Here is a 20,611-nt window from a genome sequence, read left to right on the forward strand (position 1 = left end):
GGCAGTGCGATGTGGGGTGGTGAGGTGTAATGCAGTATGGGGTGGGTGGTGAGGGGCAGTGCAGTTCGGTGAGTGGTGTAGAGATGCAGGGCACTGCGGTGTACGGTGGTGAGGTGCAGTGCAGGGCGGAGAGGGGTGGTGAGGTGCAGTGCAGTTCGGTGAGTGGTGGTGAGGTGCAGTGCGGTGAGGGGTGGTGAGAGTGACAGGACAGGGTGGAGAGGGGTGGTGAGATGAAGGGAAGTGATGTATGAGGTGGTGAGGTGCAGGACAGGGTGGAGAGGGGTGGTGAGGTGCAGGACAGGGTGGAGAGGGGTGGTGAGATGAAGGGAAGTGATGTATGAGGTGGTGAGGTGCAGGACAGGGTGGAGAGGGGTGGTGAGATGAAGGGAAGTGATGTATGAGGTGGTGAGGTGCAGGACAGGGTGGAGAGGGGTGGTGAGGTGCAGGACAGGGTAGAGAGGGGTGGTGAGATGAAGGGAAGTGATGTATGAGGTGGTGAGGTGCAGGACAGGGTGGAGAGGGGTGGTGAGGTGCAGGACAGGGTGGAGAGGGGTGGTGAGATGAAGGGAAGTGATGTATGAGGTGGTGAGGTGCAGGACAGGGTGGAGAGGGGTGGTGAGGTGCAGGACAGGGTGTAGAGGGGTGGTGAGGTGCAGGACAGGGTGGAGAGGGGTGGTGAGATGAAGGGAAGTGATGTATGAGGTGGTGAGGTGCAGGGCATTACATTGATAATTTTCAAGTTCGCTGATATAACATATTTCGCTTATTCACCACTAATTAACCTGCTACAGGAAGAAACCCGTCAGCACCCACGTATTTAACCGGAACATTATTGAAAACGGGGTGCAATCGGTGTTGTTTTTTTTTAACTTCAAGCATTGAGAACATATCAACAAGTTTCAAATTTCTTCATGATAAAGCCAAACAAAATAATTGCGCGTCAACAAAAAAACCAAAAAAAAACATTCCCACGGTATGAAGGAAGGAAATGTTCTATTTAACGACGCACTCAACACATTTTATCTACGGTTATATGGCGTCGGACATATGGTTAAGGACCACACAGATATTAAGAGGGGAAACCCGCTATCGCCACTTCATGGGTTACTCCCTTCGATTAGCAGCAAGGGGTCCCACAGACAGAATAGCACATACCACGGCCTTTGATATACCAGTCGTGGTGCACTGGCTGGAACGAGAAATAGCCCAATTGGCCCACCGACGGGAATTGATTCCAGAGTAACATGTGGGTTGTACAGAATCCCCCGTGCTACAGTTTAGGAACATTTTTAGAATACCAAGGCAAAGAAGAGGACACCACGACTATTGAGGTGCCTGGACCCGACTTCCGGAAACTCTTACCAGTAGGTATGTCAGTGGTGCTCATAATAAAATGCGATGGTGTAATTTAAATGGTTCCAAACGCGCCCAATTTATTTGCAATCTATTAATCAATGTGTTTCGGTGTGTAAGGCGTTGTCCTACACTTGAATAAACTTTCACTTCGTTTATAACGTAACGGGAGAATCAGAGCAGCTGAATATGGCAGGAAATTCGTACACTTGATTGATTTATTATATCTCATAATTGGTTTTCGTTTCACTTTTCATAAACCGAATCCAGAATCAGTTCCGTATTTATCCGACTGACAAACGATCGCTGTTACGGAGGTTACCGAATGCCATCAATTTATTCCGATCGATTCTGATCTTTTCTGGTTTGCACTATGACGGCAAAACTACTCCCGGCGATTTTATTGTAGCAGGTCTTGTCTTTTCAAGCACGGTTTTTTATTCAGAGCCATAACACAGTCGATATCTGTACGAAATGGCTTTTTTATAAACAAAAAAATATTTTAATGGAAAACGAGATACAGATTTAATATTTAAACAGATACTCAACACCGGCATTGTTAAAGCGTATGCAATTACCTGCTTGTCTCGTGGGATGTTTTAGCACCTACGAGTACCATTGTCTGCTATCGTGAATTCATTCCAAAACTAATATAGTTAGAATTATTTCTGCGATTCATAACCCCGGAAGGTGCGTTCGGTAGACAAGTGCATATGGTTTATCCCATTATTGTTATTATTAGTTTGGATGCAAACGACGGACTAGAATTTACGTGTTTTTATTCTATTATGAACTTTGGATTTGTTTAGAATCCGATTCATTTGTTCATCAAAGCTACCATATTAGATGACAAATAAATAATTCTGTTACATTACTGACTGATCTGATCATTTAGACGTTCTAGTTTATGTAAGAATGACGTTTTATTTTTATTTTATTGGCTATTATAATATATTATCATATTATCATATATTATATTATATTGTCATAACGTAAAGTTCTTGTACCAGCAATCACTGGGTCAGTAATTTAATTTAATTATTTCCAAGTACTTTGACAATTTTATTTTTATAATCATTATTATCATATAGTCATTAATACAAATATTGTGTCTCTGTCTGGCCTGTACATTCATATTGCTATTATCATTAATTGTTCATTTTGTTGTTGTTATTGATGATATATAATTTTTATCTCTGTTTGCTGACACCAAATTGTTTGGTATTGGGCAATAAATTGAATTGGATTTGAACTCAATATCATATATTATCATATATATGATATGATATGATATGATATGATATATTACATATAGTAATCGCAATACACACCAGGTGCGGGAAGTAACACAGTCGGTTGAGTGCTCACCTGAGGTGCTTGCGCCGCAGGATCGAATCATCTCAGTGGATCCATTCAACTGCTTTGATTTTTTCTCGTTCCAACCAGTGTAACACAACTGGTCAAAGGCCGTGGTATGTGTTTTCCTGTCTGCGGGAAAGTGCATATAAAAGATCCCTTGCTGCATTAGGGAAAATGTAGCGGGTTTCCTCTGATGACTATGAGTCAAACTTACCAAATGTTTGACAGCCAATAGCCGAAGATTATTTAATTAATGTGATCCAGTGGTGTCGTTAAACAAAACAAACTTTAAAAAAAAAACATTATTCACTCCATTAACTCAAATTAATATAGGATAATAGCAATATACTGTTTGATACAATATTTATGTAATATTCAGTATTAGTAGTTTATGGTTTAGTCAATATTTTGTAATTATAATTATGAATTTATGGGACATTCTTTAAAGGCAAGCGAGCAGTTTCAGCGAATACCATTTCTGTAGCATTGTGAAATTCTCACATTTCACAGTAGTAACACAATAGTCTACTAACATAAGTATAGAGAACTTTCTAAAGGTTTTTAAAAAACCCAAAAAAAGACTTTCGACTTTAATGAGAAATATATGTTTATGTCTTATTCCAAGCGTACTATTTCTCATTATCTCATACAACATTTACATTATGTATTAACTACGTTCCATTTGTAACAGTATATATTCAAATCTTTTTAGCATTTCCTGTAGTCTTGTATACGTTCTAAAATAAAACAAATGTATCATTAAAGGTATGACTATACCAAATAAAATCCCATAGGCGAACACGTTAACTATATGCAATATATCAACCAAACTATGACCCATAAATATCAGTACTACAACACCTACCTCAAAGTAGCCTATTAACTGCAGAAAATGTACCTTTCATGGCTCATCGTCGGTATATTCAGATGTTTTTACAACACCCCTAGTTTCGCATAGAATTTGAGTACGTTTGTTAACAGGTACCCCATACATGTTCCAAGTGCAAGGCTACTTGACACAGTGGTACTAGATGAAATAAAATTGCATACATTTTTAGTCCACATGAAACTATTTTTTTTTTTACAACCAACACACTCACATTTATAATCAATCACAGGACTTGTGGTGCTAACTTCTCTATCAAAAGTTCGGTGCACCTCGAACTTTGACCCAGCCGTAAATTCTTTGCTTTAGTGCTGCTACCTATAGGGACAGTCCTGAGTTTACAACCATTGTGAAATGTGTCCGACCCATACAGCCTTTTCGATGACGTAACATACAAATTAAATATATTTTCTTATTTAGAATACCAGTGCCTGTATTTACAAGATGTTTGTTGTTGTCCTAATGTTTGTTGTAGCCCAATCCGGGTTTTACCTCCCAAGAATTTCATACGAAAAAAAAATATATATCACGAATTGATGTAAAAACTGAGTGCTACAAACATTAGTATACGACCGCAAACGCATTCGATATATATCCACTGGTGTTCTAAACAAGAAAATGTATTTAGTATGAAATAGTAGTTGCTCTGTTATTGCAAACATCTTACAATGGCTGTAAACTCAGGACACTCCTTTTAACACTCTTTAACAATAATACATTCAAGAAATATTCAACAAGAGAAGTTCAACGTTAATAACAAAAATATAAAAAAGCTGTCTGTTCATCTGTTTGTCTTTTTGTATATTTGGCTCTGTACAGTTCATCTTCTCTCTCTCTCTCTCTCTCTCTCTCTCTCTCTCTCTCTCTCTCTCTCTCTCTCTCTCTCTCTCTCTCTCTCTCTCTCTCTCTCTCTCTCTCTCTCTCTCTCTCTCTCTCTCTCTCTCTTACCTCTATCGCTATCACAATCATTCTCTATTGCCTATTTTTCATTCTGTCTGTCTATCTCGATCAAATCAATCTCTTATTTCCAATAAATAGTCTATATAACAATAACCCTATGAATTCATAATCCTGATATGTTAGAGTTACCAAATGTTTGACATCCAATAGTCGATGGTTAATTAATCAATGTGCTCTAGTGGTGTCGTTAAACAAAAATAAACGTTCATAACCCTGATATCTTCATTTTGTTCGAGGGAATAATAAAAGTCTGGAGGAAAAACCAAGTCAATCAAAACAAAATGCTAATTTGCTTTAGTAGGTCATCTCCAGCAGGAAGTAACGGAGTAGCGACAGAATACCACTATTAATGTCCGATTTAGACCATCAATTAGCTTAATCAGAAAGCAGCGCCATATTACCAAATGCCATTGCCAAGGCAGCTGGTGATAAATTGAATTCGTATACACGGGTGTATATTGAAGGAAAACACCAAACAGTTAAAATGTTTTTTGTTTAACGACACCTCTAGAGCACATTGATTAATTAATTAATCATCGGCTATTGGATGTCAAACATAATTTTGGTGATTCTGACACATAGTCTAAGTGTTAGTTTGTTTTGTTTAACGACGCCACTAGAGCACATTGTTTAATTAATCGTCGGCTATTGAATGTCAAACATTTGGTAATTTTGACGTAGTCATTTCCATTAGTAGCAGGGGATATTTTGTTTCATTTCATTTCAACCATTTTCGTGCTTATATCTAATTAAGATTCAAGCACGCTGTCCTGGGCACACATCTTAGCTATTTGGGCTGTCTGTCCAGGACAGGGTGTTAGTTGTTAGTGGTTAGCGAGAGAGAAAAAAGTGTAGTCGTTAAAACTAGCTCTGGGTGAGAGCCGGTATCGGGCTGCGAACCCTGTACCTACCAGCCTTATATCCGATGGCTAACCACGACATCAAGGCCGGTGATCTTTTATATGCACAATCCCACAGACAGGATAGCACATATCACGGCCTTTGATATACAAGTCGTGCAGCCCTGGATGGAAGGGTAAATAACCCAGTGATCCATCGACGGGGGTCGCGCATCAAGCAGTCGCTTTACCACTGGCTACGTGAAGCCCCATTAAAACAGTTTAAAGTTTGTTTTGTTTAACGACACCACTAGAGCACATCGATTTAATAAATCATCGGCATTTTGGATGTCAAACATTTGGTAATTTTGACATATAGTCTTAATTAGAGAGGAAACCCGCTAAATGTTTCCATTAGTAGCAAGGCATATTTTATATGCACCATCCCACGGACAGGATAATATATACCACGGTATTTGATGTACCAGTCGTTGTGCACTAGCTGGAACGAGAAATAGCTCAATGGGCCCACCGACGGGGATCGCACATCAGGCGAGTGCTTTAACAATAGACTACGTTCCACCCCGTTATAAAACAGTTTAAAGTTTGTTTTGTTTAACGGCACCACTAGAGCACATCGATTTAATAAATCATCGGCTACTGGATATTAAACATTTGGTAATTTTAACATATAGTCTTAATTAGAGATGAAACCCGCTACATTTTTTTCTTTTTCTTTTCCGTTAGCAGCAAGGGATCTTTTATATGCACCATTCCACAGACAGGATAACACATACCACGGCCTTTGATATACCAGTCGTGGGCCACTGGCTGGAAGGAGACATGGCCTAATGGGTCAGTCGACGGAGATCGCGCATCAGGCGAGTGCTTTACCACTAGGCTACATCCCGCTAACAAAAATTAATTTAAGTAAATTTTAATTTAATTAAACTTTTGATAAAAATTAATCTAATTCATGATTTGGATTGATTGTACAGAAAGAAAGAAAGAAAGAAAGAAATGTTTTATTTAACGACGCACTCAACACATTTTGTTTACGGTTATATGGCGTCAGACATATGGTTAAGGACCACACATAGTTTGAGACGAAACTCGCTGTCGCCACTACATGGGCTACTCTTTCCGATTAGCAGCAAGGGATCTTTTATTTGCGCTTCCCACAGGCAGGATAGCACAAGCCATGGCCTTTGTTGAACCAGTTATGGATCACTGGTCGGTGCAAGTGGTTTACACCTACCCATTGAGCCTTGCGGAGCACTCACTCAGGGTTTGGAGTCGGTATCTGGATTAAAAATCCCATGCGTCGACTGGGATCCGAACCCAGTACCTACCAAGCCTGTAGATCGTTGGCCTAACCACGACGCCACCGAGGCTGGTGATGATTGTACAGAATATCAGATAACTATTCTCCATTTCGTTTACGTCTAATTTGCTTATGTAGTTGAGTAAGGTTTTAGCCATGGTCAAGCGATACTTTTTATCGTATCTGTGAAGGAAAAGTAGTAGTAGTAGTAGTAGTAGTAGTAGTTGCAGCAGAAGCAGCGGCAGTGGCAGTGGCAGCGGCAGCAGCAGCAGCAGTAGCAGTAGCAGCAGCAGCAGCAGCAGCAGTAGCAGCAGCAGCAGCAGTAGAAGTAGCAGCAGCAGTAATAGCAGCAGCAGCAGCAGCAGTACCAGTAGCAGCAGCAGTAGCAATAGCAGCAGCAGTACCAGTAGCAGCAGCAGCAGTAATAGCAGCAGCAGCAGCAGCAGTACCAGTAGCAGCAGCAGCAGTAATAGCAGCAGCAGCAGCAGCAGTACCAGTAGCAGCAGCAGTAGCAATAGCAGTAGCAGCAGCAGCAGTAATAGCAGCAGCAGCAGCAGCAGTAGCAGTAGCAGCAGCGGTAATAGCAGTAGCAGCAGCAGCAGCAGCAGCAGCAGCAGCAGCAGCAGTACCAGTAGCAGCAGCAGTACCAGTAGCAGCAGCAGCAGCAGTACCAGTAGCAGCAGCAGTACCAGTAGCAGCAGCAGTACCAGTAGCAGCAGCAGTAGCAATAGCAGTAGCATCAACAAATTAAGAACATAGTAGTGGGAAAGAAAAAATGAAGATAAAATATAACAAACTGTGAGCTTAAATATTAATGAAATAAATTAAACAAATTTTGGGAATGTATTTCTCGAATACGAAACGTATATATATGTTAAGAATGACACAGCAATGCTACGGTTTGATCCTTTATTTATTATCAGAAAGTATAGTTTACCAATGGCTGTCAAATCCGTTAGAGACAACCCAAAGTGTAGACTCGTAACGCTGAACGTAATATTTTCTTTTTATGTATTATTGCGCTTATGTTGAATTAAGCTTCAAGTAGACCGTCCTTGCCATACATCTCAGCTATCTGATCTGCCAGTCCAGAATAATGGGTTGGTTGTCAGTGATTAGTTGCAAGGCAATCAAACATTTAAAAGATAAATGTTCATTTTTATTGTGTGGTATTTCTTTGACACGACACAAACATAACTGAAGCGAAAACAAATATTTAAAACCGTTATGTTTCCCATTTTGTGTAATCAAATTTACCACCACCCACCCACCCCTTTTTCTACTTTATACAACGTATTAATGATATTATTATGATGATATCAAACATATATATATATATATATATATATATATATATATATATAATAAGCGGTATTGTTCACCAGTGATTTAAAATGTATGTTTCTTACACACCCGTTGATGAGATTATCATTCGTTATTTTTTTATAACACATACTTGTAACACATGTACTTGTGTTAACATTTAAAAAAATATACGACTGGCTGCTTGTCACGGGGATCCTGTAATACCCGTAACTCAATGAAACACGATTATCCAAATATCTCTGCCAATTGTATATCTATTAGTTCAACCCGCGTGGCTCGTCTAGGTATGATCAGAGATAAGATCTTATATAAAGTATATATTATTATAGCACGTTTAGTTCACTAGAAAACACAACAAAAACACAATACACTTTGGAATCTGTATTAACCTACGCTGACAAATGTACTGCCGCAGTAGTTAATTAACAACAACAAATAATAACAATCCAGAACTGATCACTTAATTAGTTAATCACTAGGTGTCTAGTTTATACAATATGCTAATCACTTCACCGTGACACAACACCCACACGTGTGATAATTGAGAAACGCTTCCAGGAGAACTTAATTAATAAAGGAATTACAACTCTATTCCTAACTGGTTAATTTTTAATTAACCCTTAACTACTCATTCAGTAACGTGTGATAATTGAGAAACGCTGCCAGGGGAACTTAATTAATAAAGGAATTACAACTCTATTCCTAACTGGTTAATTTTTAATTAACCCTTAACTACTCATTCAGTAACCTTGTAATACAGAATTAATACTGGTACCTATCACAATAAAGACAATAACCTACAGTTTACCTAGGTCCTCTAGGATGACTGGCTAAGCTTTAATAATTATTTAGACAGTGAGCCTACAGTTTACTGCGTCAGATGACCGGCAGCACCGTCTAAATAATATTGGTATAATACAGTATTAAAATATTTAAAGTCACATCAATCACATCAAGGTTATACAACAGAGAAGAAATAATATATAATTACCACGTCCGGACTGAACTTATATATTTCGTTCAGTGGACGACGTCCGTTTCCCCTGCAGTCTTCCTATGTTTCTCCCCGATATCTCTAAAACCCTAGCTATTTATCATAAAACCCGAATATCGCCTGGGGGTACATCGCGGCACCTCACGTATCATGTGAATTTTCCACAGCGACCAAGACGGCATATCTTTCTTAGAAGCCTAGACTTACTGTCGCCTAGTTCGCCAAATATACCCCGATCGTACGGAACTAGCGGAGGTATTACGTAACTACTGGCCACATGGCCTCCGCACCTCGGCTGGGTGTGTATTAGGCACAGCTCGACCACGGTCGCGCGGAGGTATTACGTAACAAAGTGCCCATCTGGGCTTAAGTGCATATTGGAACTGCACACGGCCCTCTAAAATAATTAATATCGCCACAGGCGAAAACAAAATTAAGAGCATGTTCCGTCACACTGCTCCTAGGTGATGACCAGGTCACTAATGTCATACCATCTAATGAAAAAAAAAAAAAAAAAAACCGAAAAGAAAAGAACTGTCGAATCGATCACTCTGTGACGTACAAGTTAACCTGAAAATGACTTGTCTGTGACGCAAAAGCGAAAGGGCCGTAAATAGGTTTTCGTTGGAAAACGAATTAAAATTTATTTTAAAACTGTTTTTTCAGGATATGTAAGAAACAGAATACAGCATTCCTGTCCTTTAGAGATCATTTATCTTACAACTCGTTGTAAAAAAACGTATCGAACTCGCTTTCGCTCGTTAGTTACGTTTTAAAACATCTCGTTGTAAGATAAATGGTATCTAACGCCCACTCGTGTAGTAGGCTCTGTTTCATCTAAGAATGGACCTTTACATTTTCAATAAAATTTCATTTAAACTATGCATTTTAACCATTTTAATAAAATCATATCAATTTAAATAGAACTTTTAAAATGTATAAGCAATGGAAATAATTTGATTTGTATCAAAACGTAATGGTGCAAGATTTCAGACCGGGATAAAACCGGCATTGCATCCATCCCTTGTCAGTGAAAATCATATTTTTTAACTTTAAAAAGAAAGAAAAAAACCCCACCTTCTTGTTTTTACCAACCAAATATTGGAAACGAAAGAGGATACAATTTCAGACATAATAATACTTATCTGCATCGCGAGAAACTGCTTTATTCCCATTAAAATTTAATTCATTTTTTTTGTCTTTTCTACAGAATACAAGAAATATATTACATTGCTTTCAGTTTTGTTTTTCATTTCAATGTATTTTCGTGCTTATATCCAATTAAGGTTCAAGCGCGCTGTCCTGAGCACACACTTCAGCTATCTGAGCTGTCTGTCCAGGACAGGGGGTTAGTTGTTAATGGTTAGCGAGAGAGAAGAAAAGAGGGTATAGTGGTCTTACACCTACTCAATGAGTCGTTAAAAGTCGCTCTGGGTGGGAACCGGTACCGGGCTGGGAACCCAGTACCTACCACTCTTATGTCCGATGGCTTTATCACGACACTACGATTTCTCCTCAGTGTATTACAGTATATTACAGTGTTTAAGATGGACATAATAAGCTGTAGTGTGCACGTGTGTAATGAGGCATAAATCGTCCAGAGAAAAAACGTCCGCCAGACTGGTTTATGCGCTTCACGTTAAACCAAATGGCCACGACGTGAAACCAAACAAATTGTTCGCGAACGTTAGCGAAACGTTTGCTGGCTGAAGAAAGGGCTGGCTTCCGGCCTTTGCCTCTCTGCCCTATAGGGCCATTATATACAAACCTTATAAGGGCTCTCAACAAGACCCAAACGAATTGCTTCCACCAAATGGTTATATCCTCTTAAGGGCAGAACCGGAAAAAAACAATCGCCCAATCGATCCAGCCTTCCGAAGGGCTAAAACTAGTGCGGAACTATGGAAGAAAGACCTACAACAACGGTCCCTAATGGGCAATGTTCCAGAAAGAACTATAATTCGGCAAACTAAGTTAAAAACTACTCAAATTGCTCCTTACTTTTATTTAGATGAACCCTTCCAAATCATGCGTCAAAATTACTTTCAAGAAATTACGCAACATTTTTAAATTGGCTTTAATCCTAAGGAACATTTGCAAATTCAATAGCACCAAGACCAAACCCTCGCCCGCTACCGACCCTGGTCGGGCTGCTTGTGGTCCCTCGCACATGCCAGCGCGGGCGACAACCACTCCCACCCACCCAAACCCTTTCCTGTCCTGGACGGAGGAGCCGGCGGAAGTCGACATCTGCGCCAATGACAGGCGTGTGCTACAACAGCTTGTTCTGAATGTGAACGTTAAACCCTATGTTAGGTCAGGTCATAGGGTTTTATGTGCACATTCAGAACAAGCTGTTGTAGCGCACGCCTGTCGTCCGTCCATGACAGGAAAGGTGGGGGAGGGGAGAGGAGGGACCGCCTGCACTGGCACGTGCAAGGGAGCACCAGCAGCCCGATCAAACCCTATGACCTGACCTCTGGTTTTATACCGGCCTCATTGGTGTCGTGGTTAAGCAATTGGGCATAATGCTGGTAGGTACTGGGTTCGCAGCCCGGTACCGGCTGCCACCCAGAGCGAGTTTTAACGACTCAGTGGGTAGGTGCAAGACCACTACATCCTCTTCTCTCTCACTAACTACTAACAACTAACCCACTGTTCTGGACAGACAGCCCAAGATAGCTAAGGCGTGTGCCTAGGGCAGCGTGCTTGAACCTTAATTAGATATAAGCCTGAAAAAATATGTTGAAATGAATAAACCAATGAAATGAATCTGGTTCTATCCAGTCGTTAAAACTCGCTGTAGAAGTTGGGAGCCGTTACCGGGAGGCAAACCCAGCACCTGTCAGCTTTAATTCCTGATTGCTTAACCACTACACGAACCGAGGTCGGCATTATTTTCATTAAGCGCTCAAAAGTACTTAAACTGTGCATGAACCCCATTTTCTACCTATAATTAGGTTACAGTATGTAGAACACAGGTGTGAAAGACAACAATCAGTCATGATGGCCAGATTAATAATTTACAAACGCTGTGAACGAGAGAGACGACCCATCATTTCTCGATGTCCGTTTTAACTCGCCAAACTACTGTCTGCTGTATTTATCCATTTAAAAAGAAAAAAGAGTAGCCCTATGAATTGGCGGCAGCGGGTTTCCTCTCATTCTGTGTATGGTTTTAATAATATATCACATGTCATATAATCATAACTAAAAATGAAACTAAAGACACACAAACAACATAAGTTTTAAAGGGACATTCCTGAGTTTGCTGCATTGTAAGATGTTGCCGACTAATAAAATAGTTCTACGATTAAACTTACATATTAAATATGTTCTTGTTTAGAATATCAGTGTCTGTATATTGAAAGTTTAGAATATCAGTGTCTGTATATTCAATGTGTTTTTGGTCGTCTTAATATTTCTAACAAGCCCAAACTGCATTTTGTCTCCAAATAATTTCGTACATATTTTAGGAAAAAAGATGAATTTTAACTTAGTACAAATATTCGAACGAGCAGAAACACCTTTAATATACAGCCACTAATATTTTATGCAGAAAAATATATTTGATATATAATTACAATCGTTAAAAGGTCTGTTAGTCGATAACATCTTTAAAATTGCAGCAAACTCAGAAATGTCTCTTTAAGCACCCGACAGTGAGTCATGGTCGCATACCTTGACGACTCTATCATAATTTGTTTTGGAATCAGTCTTGTACAGTAATTTGGGATTGAAAATGCTAATTGTAGATTTCCTAATTGTCGTGTATGTTACGACTTGTATTAAACACTTTCAACAATTCATATTGCTTTTTTGCGTATTACTAGTACATTACACAGAAAGAAAAGCACCTTGCTTTTGAGGGCGATATATGACCAGTAAATACCCAGACATCAGATTTAAAGGGACATCCCTGAGTTTGCTGCAATTTTAAAGATATTATTGACTAAAAGAGACTTTTTAACGATTGTAATTACATATCAAATATATTTTTCTGCATAAAATATCCTTGGCTGTATATTAAACGTGTTTCTGATCGTTCTAATATTTGTACTAGGTTAAATTTCATTTTATTTCCTAAAAAAGATTTTTTTTTTTCGTACTTACGAAATTATTATATCAGAAATAACTTACAATGCAACAAACTCGGGAATGTCCCTTTAAATAATTAAATGGTGTTTTCCAGAGGCGGATCTAATTGGGGACTATGGAACTCTTTCCACCTGTGCCCCAGTGTATGCCTTTATTTTATTTTTTTCAAATGGGATACCCTTTTGACAAAGTGGTCTATGTGTCCTTTTCTCGTTAGCACCCACCCAGCCACCCACCCCTCCTCCCCGCAAAATATTTACTGAATTCGCCCCTGTTTTTGAATAATGGTTGAATAATAACGGCCCGCTAAAACAGATATACATATGAACACTAGAATACAATATTATACACTTTGACTTAGAATAAAATCACAAGATGTTTTATATATAGCATACATCGATAATGGATCATTAATATAATTGCAATTAAATATATAAACAGAAACAGATTATTCTATCTGTCCTGCGTTCAGCGACAGCGAGCAACCCTAACGCACGCAAATCATTTTTTAACTACATAGTTCTCTGCATGTTGTCATTCGTTTTAATGTGAAACGCATAAACCAGTTTAGCCAACGATTTTCTATCTGGCTGAACGCATCTCTGCCCTACGTTCAGCTAAACTCTTTTCGCAAACTATCTTCACTGGTTTCCGAAATGGTCATTCGGTTTAACGTGTAGCGTAAAACAAAAAAGAATCTGTCTAGCAAGTATTATCGACAAACGGCTGGCTGCACTTACTCCTGTTTACACGCTTTAATAGCAGGATATAACAAGTTTGTACGACAAACGATATCACACTTATTACATGTTCAGAATTTTATATGGAGTTAGCACATAAAACCGTCGTTCTTACGTAACGTGTTCTGTGTCCGTATCTCTAGTTTCCATCGTACCTCAAGAAAGATTTATGTCACTTCGTCGCTGCCATATCGTGTGACGAGTATAAAACTGAGGGTAATCATATTCTGAAGTCCATATTACGTCGGTATGGGTTTTTCGCGGCTTAATAGCTATTGGGCTGGATGAGAGCATGTTGTAGGAAAAGAAAGAACTATTTGGTTATTAACAACAAAATACACACACTGGTGGAGCGCTCACTTGACGTGTGAATTGTCGAGGGATCGATCGCCATCGCTGGACAGGCAGGATAGCACATACCACGGCCTTTGATATACCAGTCGTGGTGCACTGGCTGGAAGGAGAACTAGCCCAACGGACCGACGGAAATTGATCCCAAACCGACCGCGCATCAAGCGCTTTACCACTGGGCTACGGGGAGACCAGTGTTCTTGATAAGAGTGGCCAGTGTAGCGACGGCGAATATTCACTCTCTGTATCTCTATTTCTCTCTTTCTGTCCGTCCGTCCGTCTCTTGATATCTATTTATCTAATTTCTTTATCTTTTTTTCTGTGTTTCCCTCAGTCTCTGTCTATATATCTTTCTGCCTGTCTGTCTGTGTCTGTCTGTCTGTCTGTCTGTCTGTCTCTCTCTCTCTCTCTCTCTCTCTCTCTCTCTCTCTCTCTCTCTCTCTCTCTCTCTCTCTCTCTCTCTCTCTCTCTCTCTCTCTCCTGTGCTTGTCTTGATTTAGTAAACTAGTCTGTAAATGGCAATTCTCTTTGAAGCGGTGGAAGAAGGATGTATTGTCCAGCAAAGGATCTCCACGGGAGTGGCTGTCTTCCTATAGACTAGGCACTAGGTAGAAATTCATGGAATCAACCACTGTTTTGCCAAATGACCATTAGACGGATCTTGATCGCGATATCGCCTCTTGACTGGCTGTCTATTATACTACAGAGGTCACAGACATTTAAAACTCATTAGTAGGAAGGAATGCAATTAATGACCGTTTACCGACACCCCAGCACATTGCAAATTTAGTGACTATATTAGGTGTTGATCATAATTGTAATGAAAGAGAAAGTTTATGCCGCCGCATATGCCACTCCTATCCCCTTCATGATCTATTCCTTGATGTGTTGAGCTTGTTTGTAGTTCTCAATGAACCAGACACCTATGATGTCACAGGAGCTTCTGTTTCTGTTACAGACACCCAAGTAGGATTGGTCGATGAAGAGAGTCTAGACTGATATGGACTAAGTGCGAGATAACCCTAAAAGAACCCCCAGGGGCTGATATCAGAGGTATTGGGCCGCAAAGTGCATCCTAACAGACCCCAAGGCCATGCACCAATAGCTACTACTACTTACAGCTGGACGGTATTGAAATTTCAGGTTCGGTATCGGTATCGGTGTTTTGGGGGTGATTTACCTCGGTATCGGTACGGTATTCGGTATTGACACAATACCAATACCGATACTGATATCGAACGGTATTTTCAGTATACTCTGCTATAAATGTCTGCCCGACTTAAGGCTCGCCCGCTAATTTCACACGCAAAGCCCTCGTCTGATTTATACCCAACTCATTTTGCGTAGTGCTTTACTAAATGGCTGGAAATAATTTTTCAATACCGAAATTCCGTATTTTGAACTTGGCTCGTACGGTAAGTCGCTATTGACATGATACTAATACCGAACGGTATATACGGTATAACGCCCAGCTTTACTACAACTACTACTACTACTACTACTACTACTACTACTACTACTATCATACAAGCCGAAGATATCAATCTTATTGCAAAGCAAGAGAAAAAGTATTTCAAGCTATCGCATAGCTTACGCTTTCTGATTATTACAAAAGCCATATATATATATACATATATATATATATATATAATATATATATATTTTTTTTTTTTTTTTTTTTTTTTTTTTTTTTTTTTTTAAAAGACAGACTAGGACATACCACGGCCTTTGATATTGAGATACTAATCAGTGAATAGTGTGACAAATCGCAAACCAGGCAGAAGTTCTGCTATTAAGCTACAATTCGTTCTCGTTTCGAAGGACATCCGTCATTTTGTACCATTTAGTGAATATGCCATTACGGTTGTAACTGACTTTTTCCCGGAGGGGGTGTGTGTGGGGGGGGGGGGGGGGATTTCTAGGGAATAGCATGGAAGAAACATGTAACAAATTCAACCCTGTGAGGGTATAGGAAGAAATGTGATGTTGGAATAGTTTAAAACACGATTTTAAAAAAGTCTAAAATCACAAATGTTGCCTATCATTACTTTCATTCTTTACCTGTTTTTTTTTTAGCAAAGCAAGAATTATGGTCAGGAAAATAACAGTACAAATTAAACAAAAAAATTCCCAGCAAAGCAAACTGAATTAATAATTTTCAAAAGCGATCGTTATTTAAAGGTTATCTTGGTTAGTAAAAGTATAAACGTTTTGGTAGGCATTCATCTTGGAAGGCTGAAAAGGGTGTATAAGTAGTGGTCTCTAATGACAGTTGAATTCAGTTTGAATGATAAAGTGGACCCATAAGACAGGTTGTTGCATACTGGAGGTAGTCTTAATAAGGTTTCGTTCTATTTTTCCATTTGCTATTTACAGTGGAATATTAAAACGTGAAATTTATACTATCCTTTACAAAATCAACAATTTCTGATGTTACAAATTTGACAAAGCGAAAACTGAAGCAGCTAAAACCGATGAGTAAATATTCTAAATAATTTGCCAGACTTTTTTCACATTGTTTGTGAAGTTTGCATTACAATATAATAGTCATTACTTACCGTTGACGACAGCAAGCAGCACAAAGCAGACGATTGTGTTTTGAAGATGGGATTCCATTGTAAAACAGCTAGTGTCAGTGACTCGTATCCGTCACAAAACGTTAGCGCTTCAAGGAGATTATTAATGAATGAATTTGACGTTGTTATCAAATCCACCGCGGCCCGCCAGGTAGCGCAGTTTTTCCCTAATGTAAAGTGCGCGCGCAAGAGAGAGTTGACGTCTGCTATAGAGATTCGACAGATGGAATTCTCCGAGCTAGCGACATGTGAAACCTCTTTTCCACTCAGATATGTGGACCACGATCATATTGATCGTAACAGAGTTTAAACAGAATTCGTGTTTGTCAAACTCGAAATCAGAGAGAGAATTAATACTTCGATGTAGAAAAAGTATGGTCGTATGACACTGATAAAACTGAACATAGGAGGTGTGAAATGTCATAGGATCGATTCAGTGTTATCCGAGTGTTTAAGTTTGTGAAACCTTTTTTGTCTTTTATTTCCTATTACGATTTTTACATTTGTGTTATGGTTTTTCAGCAATATCCACGATAGAGTATATTCTGTCTATAGGATACACAATTAGTTGCCTATTACAGTTAAAGGGACATTCCTGAGTTTGCTGCAATTTTAAAGATATTGTCGACTAACAGAGACTTTTCAACGATTGTAATTACATATCAAATATATTTTTCTGCATAAAATATTAGCGACTGTATGTTAAACGTGTTTCTGATCATTCTAAAATTTGTAATAGGTTAAATTTCATTTTATTTCTTCGTACGTACGAAATTATTTGAAGACAAAATACAGATTGGGCTTCTCACAAATATTAAGATGACCAGAAACACATTGAATATACAGACACTGATATTCTAAACAAAAAATATATTTAATATGTTAGTTTAATCGTAGAACTATTTTATCAGTCGCAAACATCTTACAATGAAGCAAACTCAGGAATGTCCCTTTAAGGTTAGGTTGGGTTTTTTTTAACCACACCACTAGAGCACATTGACTTATAAATCATTGGTTATTGGATAACAAACATTTGGTATTTTTTTTGCATATAGTCTTAGAAAGGAAACCCGTTACATTTTTCTATTAGTAATAAGGGATCTTTTATTAACCACTCCACAGACAGGATGGCACATACCACGGCCTTTGGTATACCAGTCATAGTGCACTAGCTAGAACCTAGAATACCTATTACAAAGTAGGCCTACGTACTAGTATATGACATTTTCATGTGCTTGTATGAATTAAAAGGGATAACAGACTTCAGCAAGATGTGGGCATATTTGGTGTTTAATGCATGATTAATTGACACTTGTGAATTTATTTAAGTGTTGCGTATTAATCATGGTCAAACTCACCTGTGGTATGGCTATATCTTTACACAAATTACCGTAACAATTAAAATATCAATAAAACACGTTTACATTTTTCATGTTTGCTAAACCGATTCCTGTTCTGGGACGTATTCCAGGAAATGGTCATGTTTCTGTAGTAGTCATCGATGTATTAATTCTCCAATGAAAACAACAACAACAAACAACGCCAAAACAAAACAAAACAAAACAAACAAAACAAGAACAAAGCTTATCTCACTGGATAAACGTCAGAGGGCATGTTTAAGGTAGCGCTAAATCAAATAATATCCGGCTGGGTCAAAGTTCAAGAAAATAGAAGAGTTAATACAACCAGTCCTGTCCTTGGTAGTAAATGTGACAGTAATATTAATTTTATCTGGACAATAAATGTATGCAAGTATATTTCATCTAGTACCTCTGTGTCATGTAGCCTCTTGTGCTTGAAACGCGTTTGGTTTACTGTAAAACTGAGTACTAGGCCTACATTTCCAGTGGCGGATCCAGAAAATCCATTTAGGGTAGGCCCCAGTGACATCAGGTGGAATGCCAAGGAAACTTTGGGGGAGGTTTGGAGGGGGATCGTAAAAAAAAATGAAAATTAATATATAATTAAATTATAACTATCGCAAAATGTAGGGGGGGGCGGGCCCCTGCCCCCCCCCCCCCCCACTCGTAGATCCGCCTCTGATTTCTGTGCAAAACTGGGGGTTATATCGAACATAAGCTATGAAAGGTTCCACTTTCTACTGTTAATACTTTGGGGAAGGGGTTGTAGTATTCATATGTATAGGTCATAGTTTGGCATTTTTAACCATACACGTTAATATTGTCGTCTATAGGATTTAATTTGGTATAGTACAACCTATAAGAAGCAGGAAATGTTTTATTTAACGACGCACTCAACACATTTTATTTACGGTTATATGGAAAGAAAGAAATGTTTTATTTAACGACGCACTCAACACATTTTATTTACGGTTATATGGAAAGAAAGAAATGTTTTATTTAACGACGCACTCAACACATTTTAATTACGGTTATATGGCGTCAGACATATGGTTAATGATCACACAGATATAGAGAGAGGAAACCCGTGGTCGCCACTTCATGGGCTACTCTTTTCGATTAGCAGCAAGGGATCTTTTATATGCACCATCCCATAGACAGGATAGCACATACCACGGCCGTTGATGTACCAGTCGTGGTGCACTGGCTGGGGCGAGAAATAGCGCAATGGGCCCACCGACGGGGAAACCTATAAGAGACCGAGCGCTCGCCGTCACTTTTAAACGGTTAAAACAGTGTGACTGAATAGAATATGGTGGAAATCAGTAAAACGATTTGCTGACACCTTATCTCCTGAACATCCCAGTTACCATAGTTCGTTCACAGTAGAAAAATGCTCACTAAACTGGTATTTGCGTTTCACGAGTTAAATCGTTCGCAAATTTTAGGGTTGTTTGTCGTCGCTGAACGGAGGTCCGCTGCGAATTCAGGATTACCAGCACTTGCGAACGCTTGTTAAATGGATTCACTATACGTCATAGGCTACTGAAATTGATCACTGACACCCACTGACTTCCTGTATAGGTTGGACTATACCAAATAAAATCCCATAGGCGACCACGTTAACGTTTATGTTTAAAAACACTATATGCAATATATCAACCAAACTATGACCCATAAATATCAGTACTACAACCCCGACCTCAAAGTATTAACTGCAGAAAATGGTCCCTTTCATGGCTCATCGTCGGTATAACCAGATGTTTTTACAACACCTCTAGTTTCGCACAAAATTTGAGTACTTTTTTTTACATGTACTCCATACATGTTTCAAGCACAAGGCTACTTGACACAGTGGTACTAGATTAATTAAAATGGTATACATGTTTAGCCCATGTATAACCAATCACAGGACTTGTGGCGTCAAAAGTCGGTGCACCTCGAACTTTGACCCAGCCGGAAATTATTTGCTTTAGTGCTACCTATAATATCCCGTCTGCTTCATTTCGTACGGAGTTACACATTTGTATTGAAACAGGCGGGTTCTATCTTTCTGGTGTACTAATATTTAATATACTTGACCTGGGGCACAGTGATATCTACTACGAAAACCATCCCTGCCAATGAAAGTTATTTTATCCCCGGCGGTATTTAATAATGCCTTTTGATATTATCGTTATGATCATTTATATAGATAATAGTCGTGTGGTTTGTTGGTTGGCAAAGTTGAGACACGTACATGGAAATGCAAGGACACAACAGAACAGGGGTCGGGGGCATAAGCGTACAAGGCGGGGAGCGAGGGTGGGGCTTTGATTGCTGCTCCTAGTGTTGGAGAGAAAAAAAAATCAAATTCGGGCAAAAATTTAATGTGCTTACCTGAGAACTTTTTTTTTTTTTTTTTTTTTTTTTTTTACCACGTATTCCCATCATTATACCCGCAA

General features: G+C 39.0%; 1 protein-coding gene across 1 annotated transcript in view; it reads right to left on the minus strand.

Moving 5' to 3' along the window:
- LOC121380434 overlaps positions 1-16,928 on the minus strand; it is a 69,506-nt gene extending 52,578 nt beyond the window's left edge. The window contains exon 1 of the mRNA XM_041509248.1: positions 16,789-16,928. Coding sequence (XP_041365182.1) covers positions 16,789-16,846 — 58 coding nt within the window. The 5' untranslated portion in view covers positions 16,847-16,928. The remainder of the gene's footprint in view (positions 1-16,788) is intronic.
- Positions 16,929-20,611: the final 3,683 nt, after the last annotated feature.

This window comes from Gigantopelta aegis, chromosome 9 (genome assembly GCF_016097555.1).
Source record: "Gigantopelta aegis isolate Gae_Host chromosome 9, Gae_host_genome, whole genome shotgun sequence".
Taxonomy (NCBI): domain Eukaryota; kingdom Metazoa; phylum Mollusca; class Gastropoda; order Neomphalida; family Peltospiridae; genus Gigantopelta; species Gigantopelta aegis.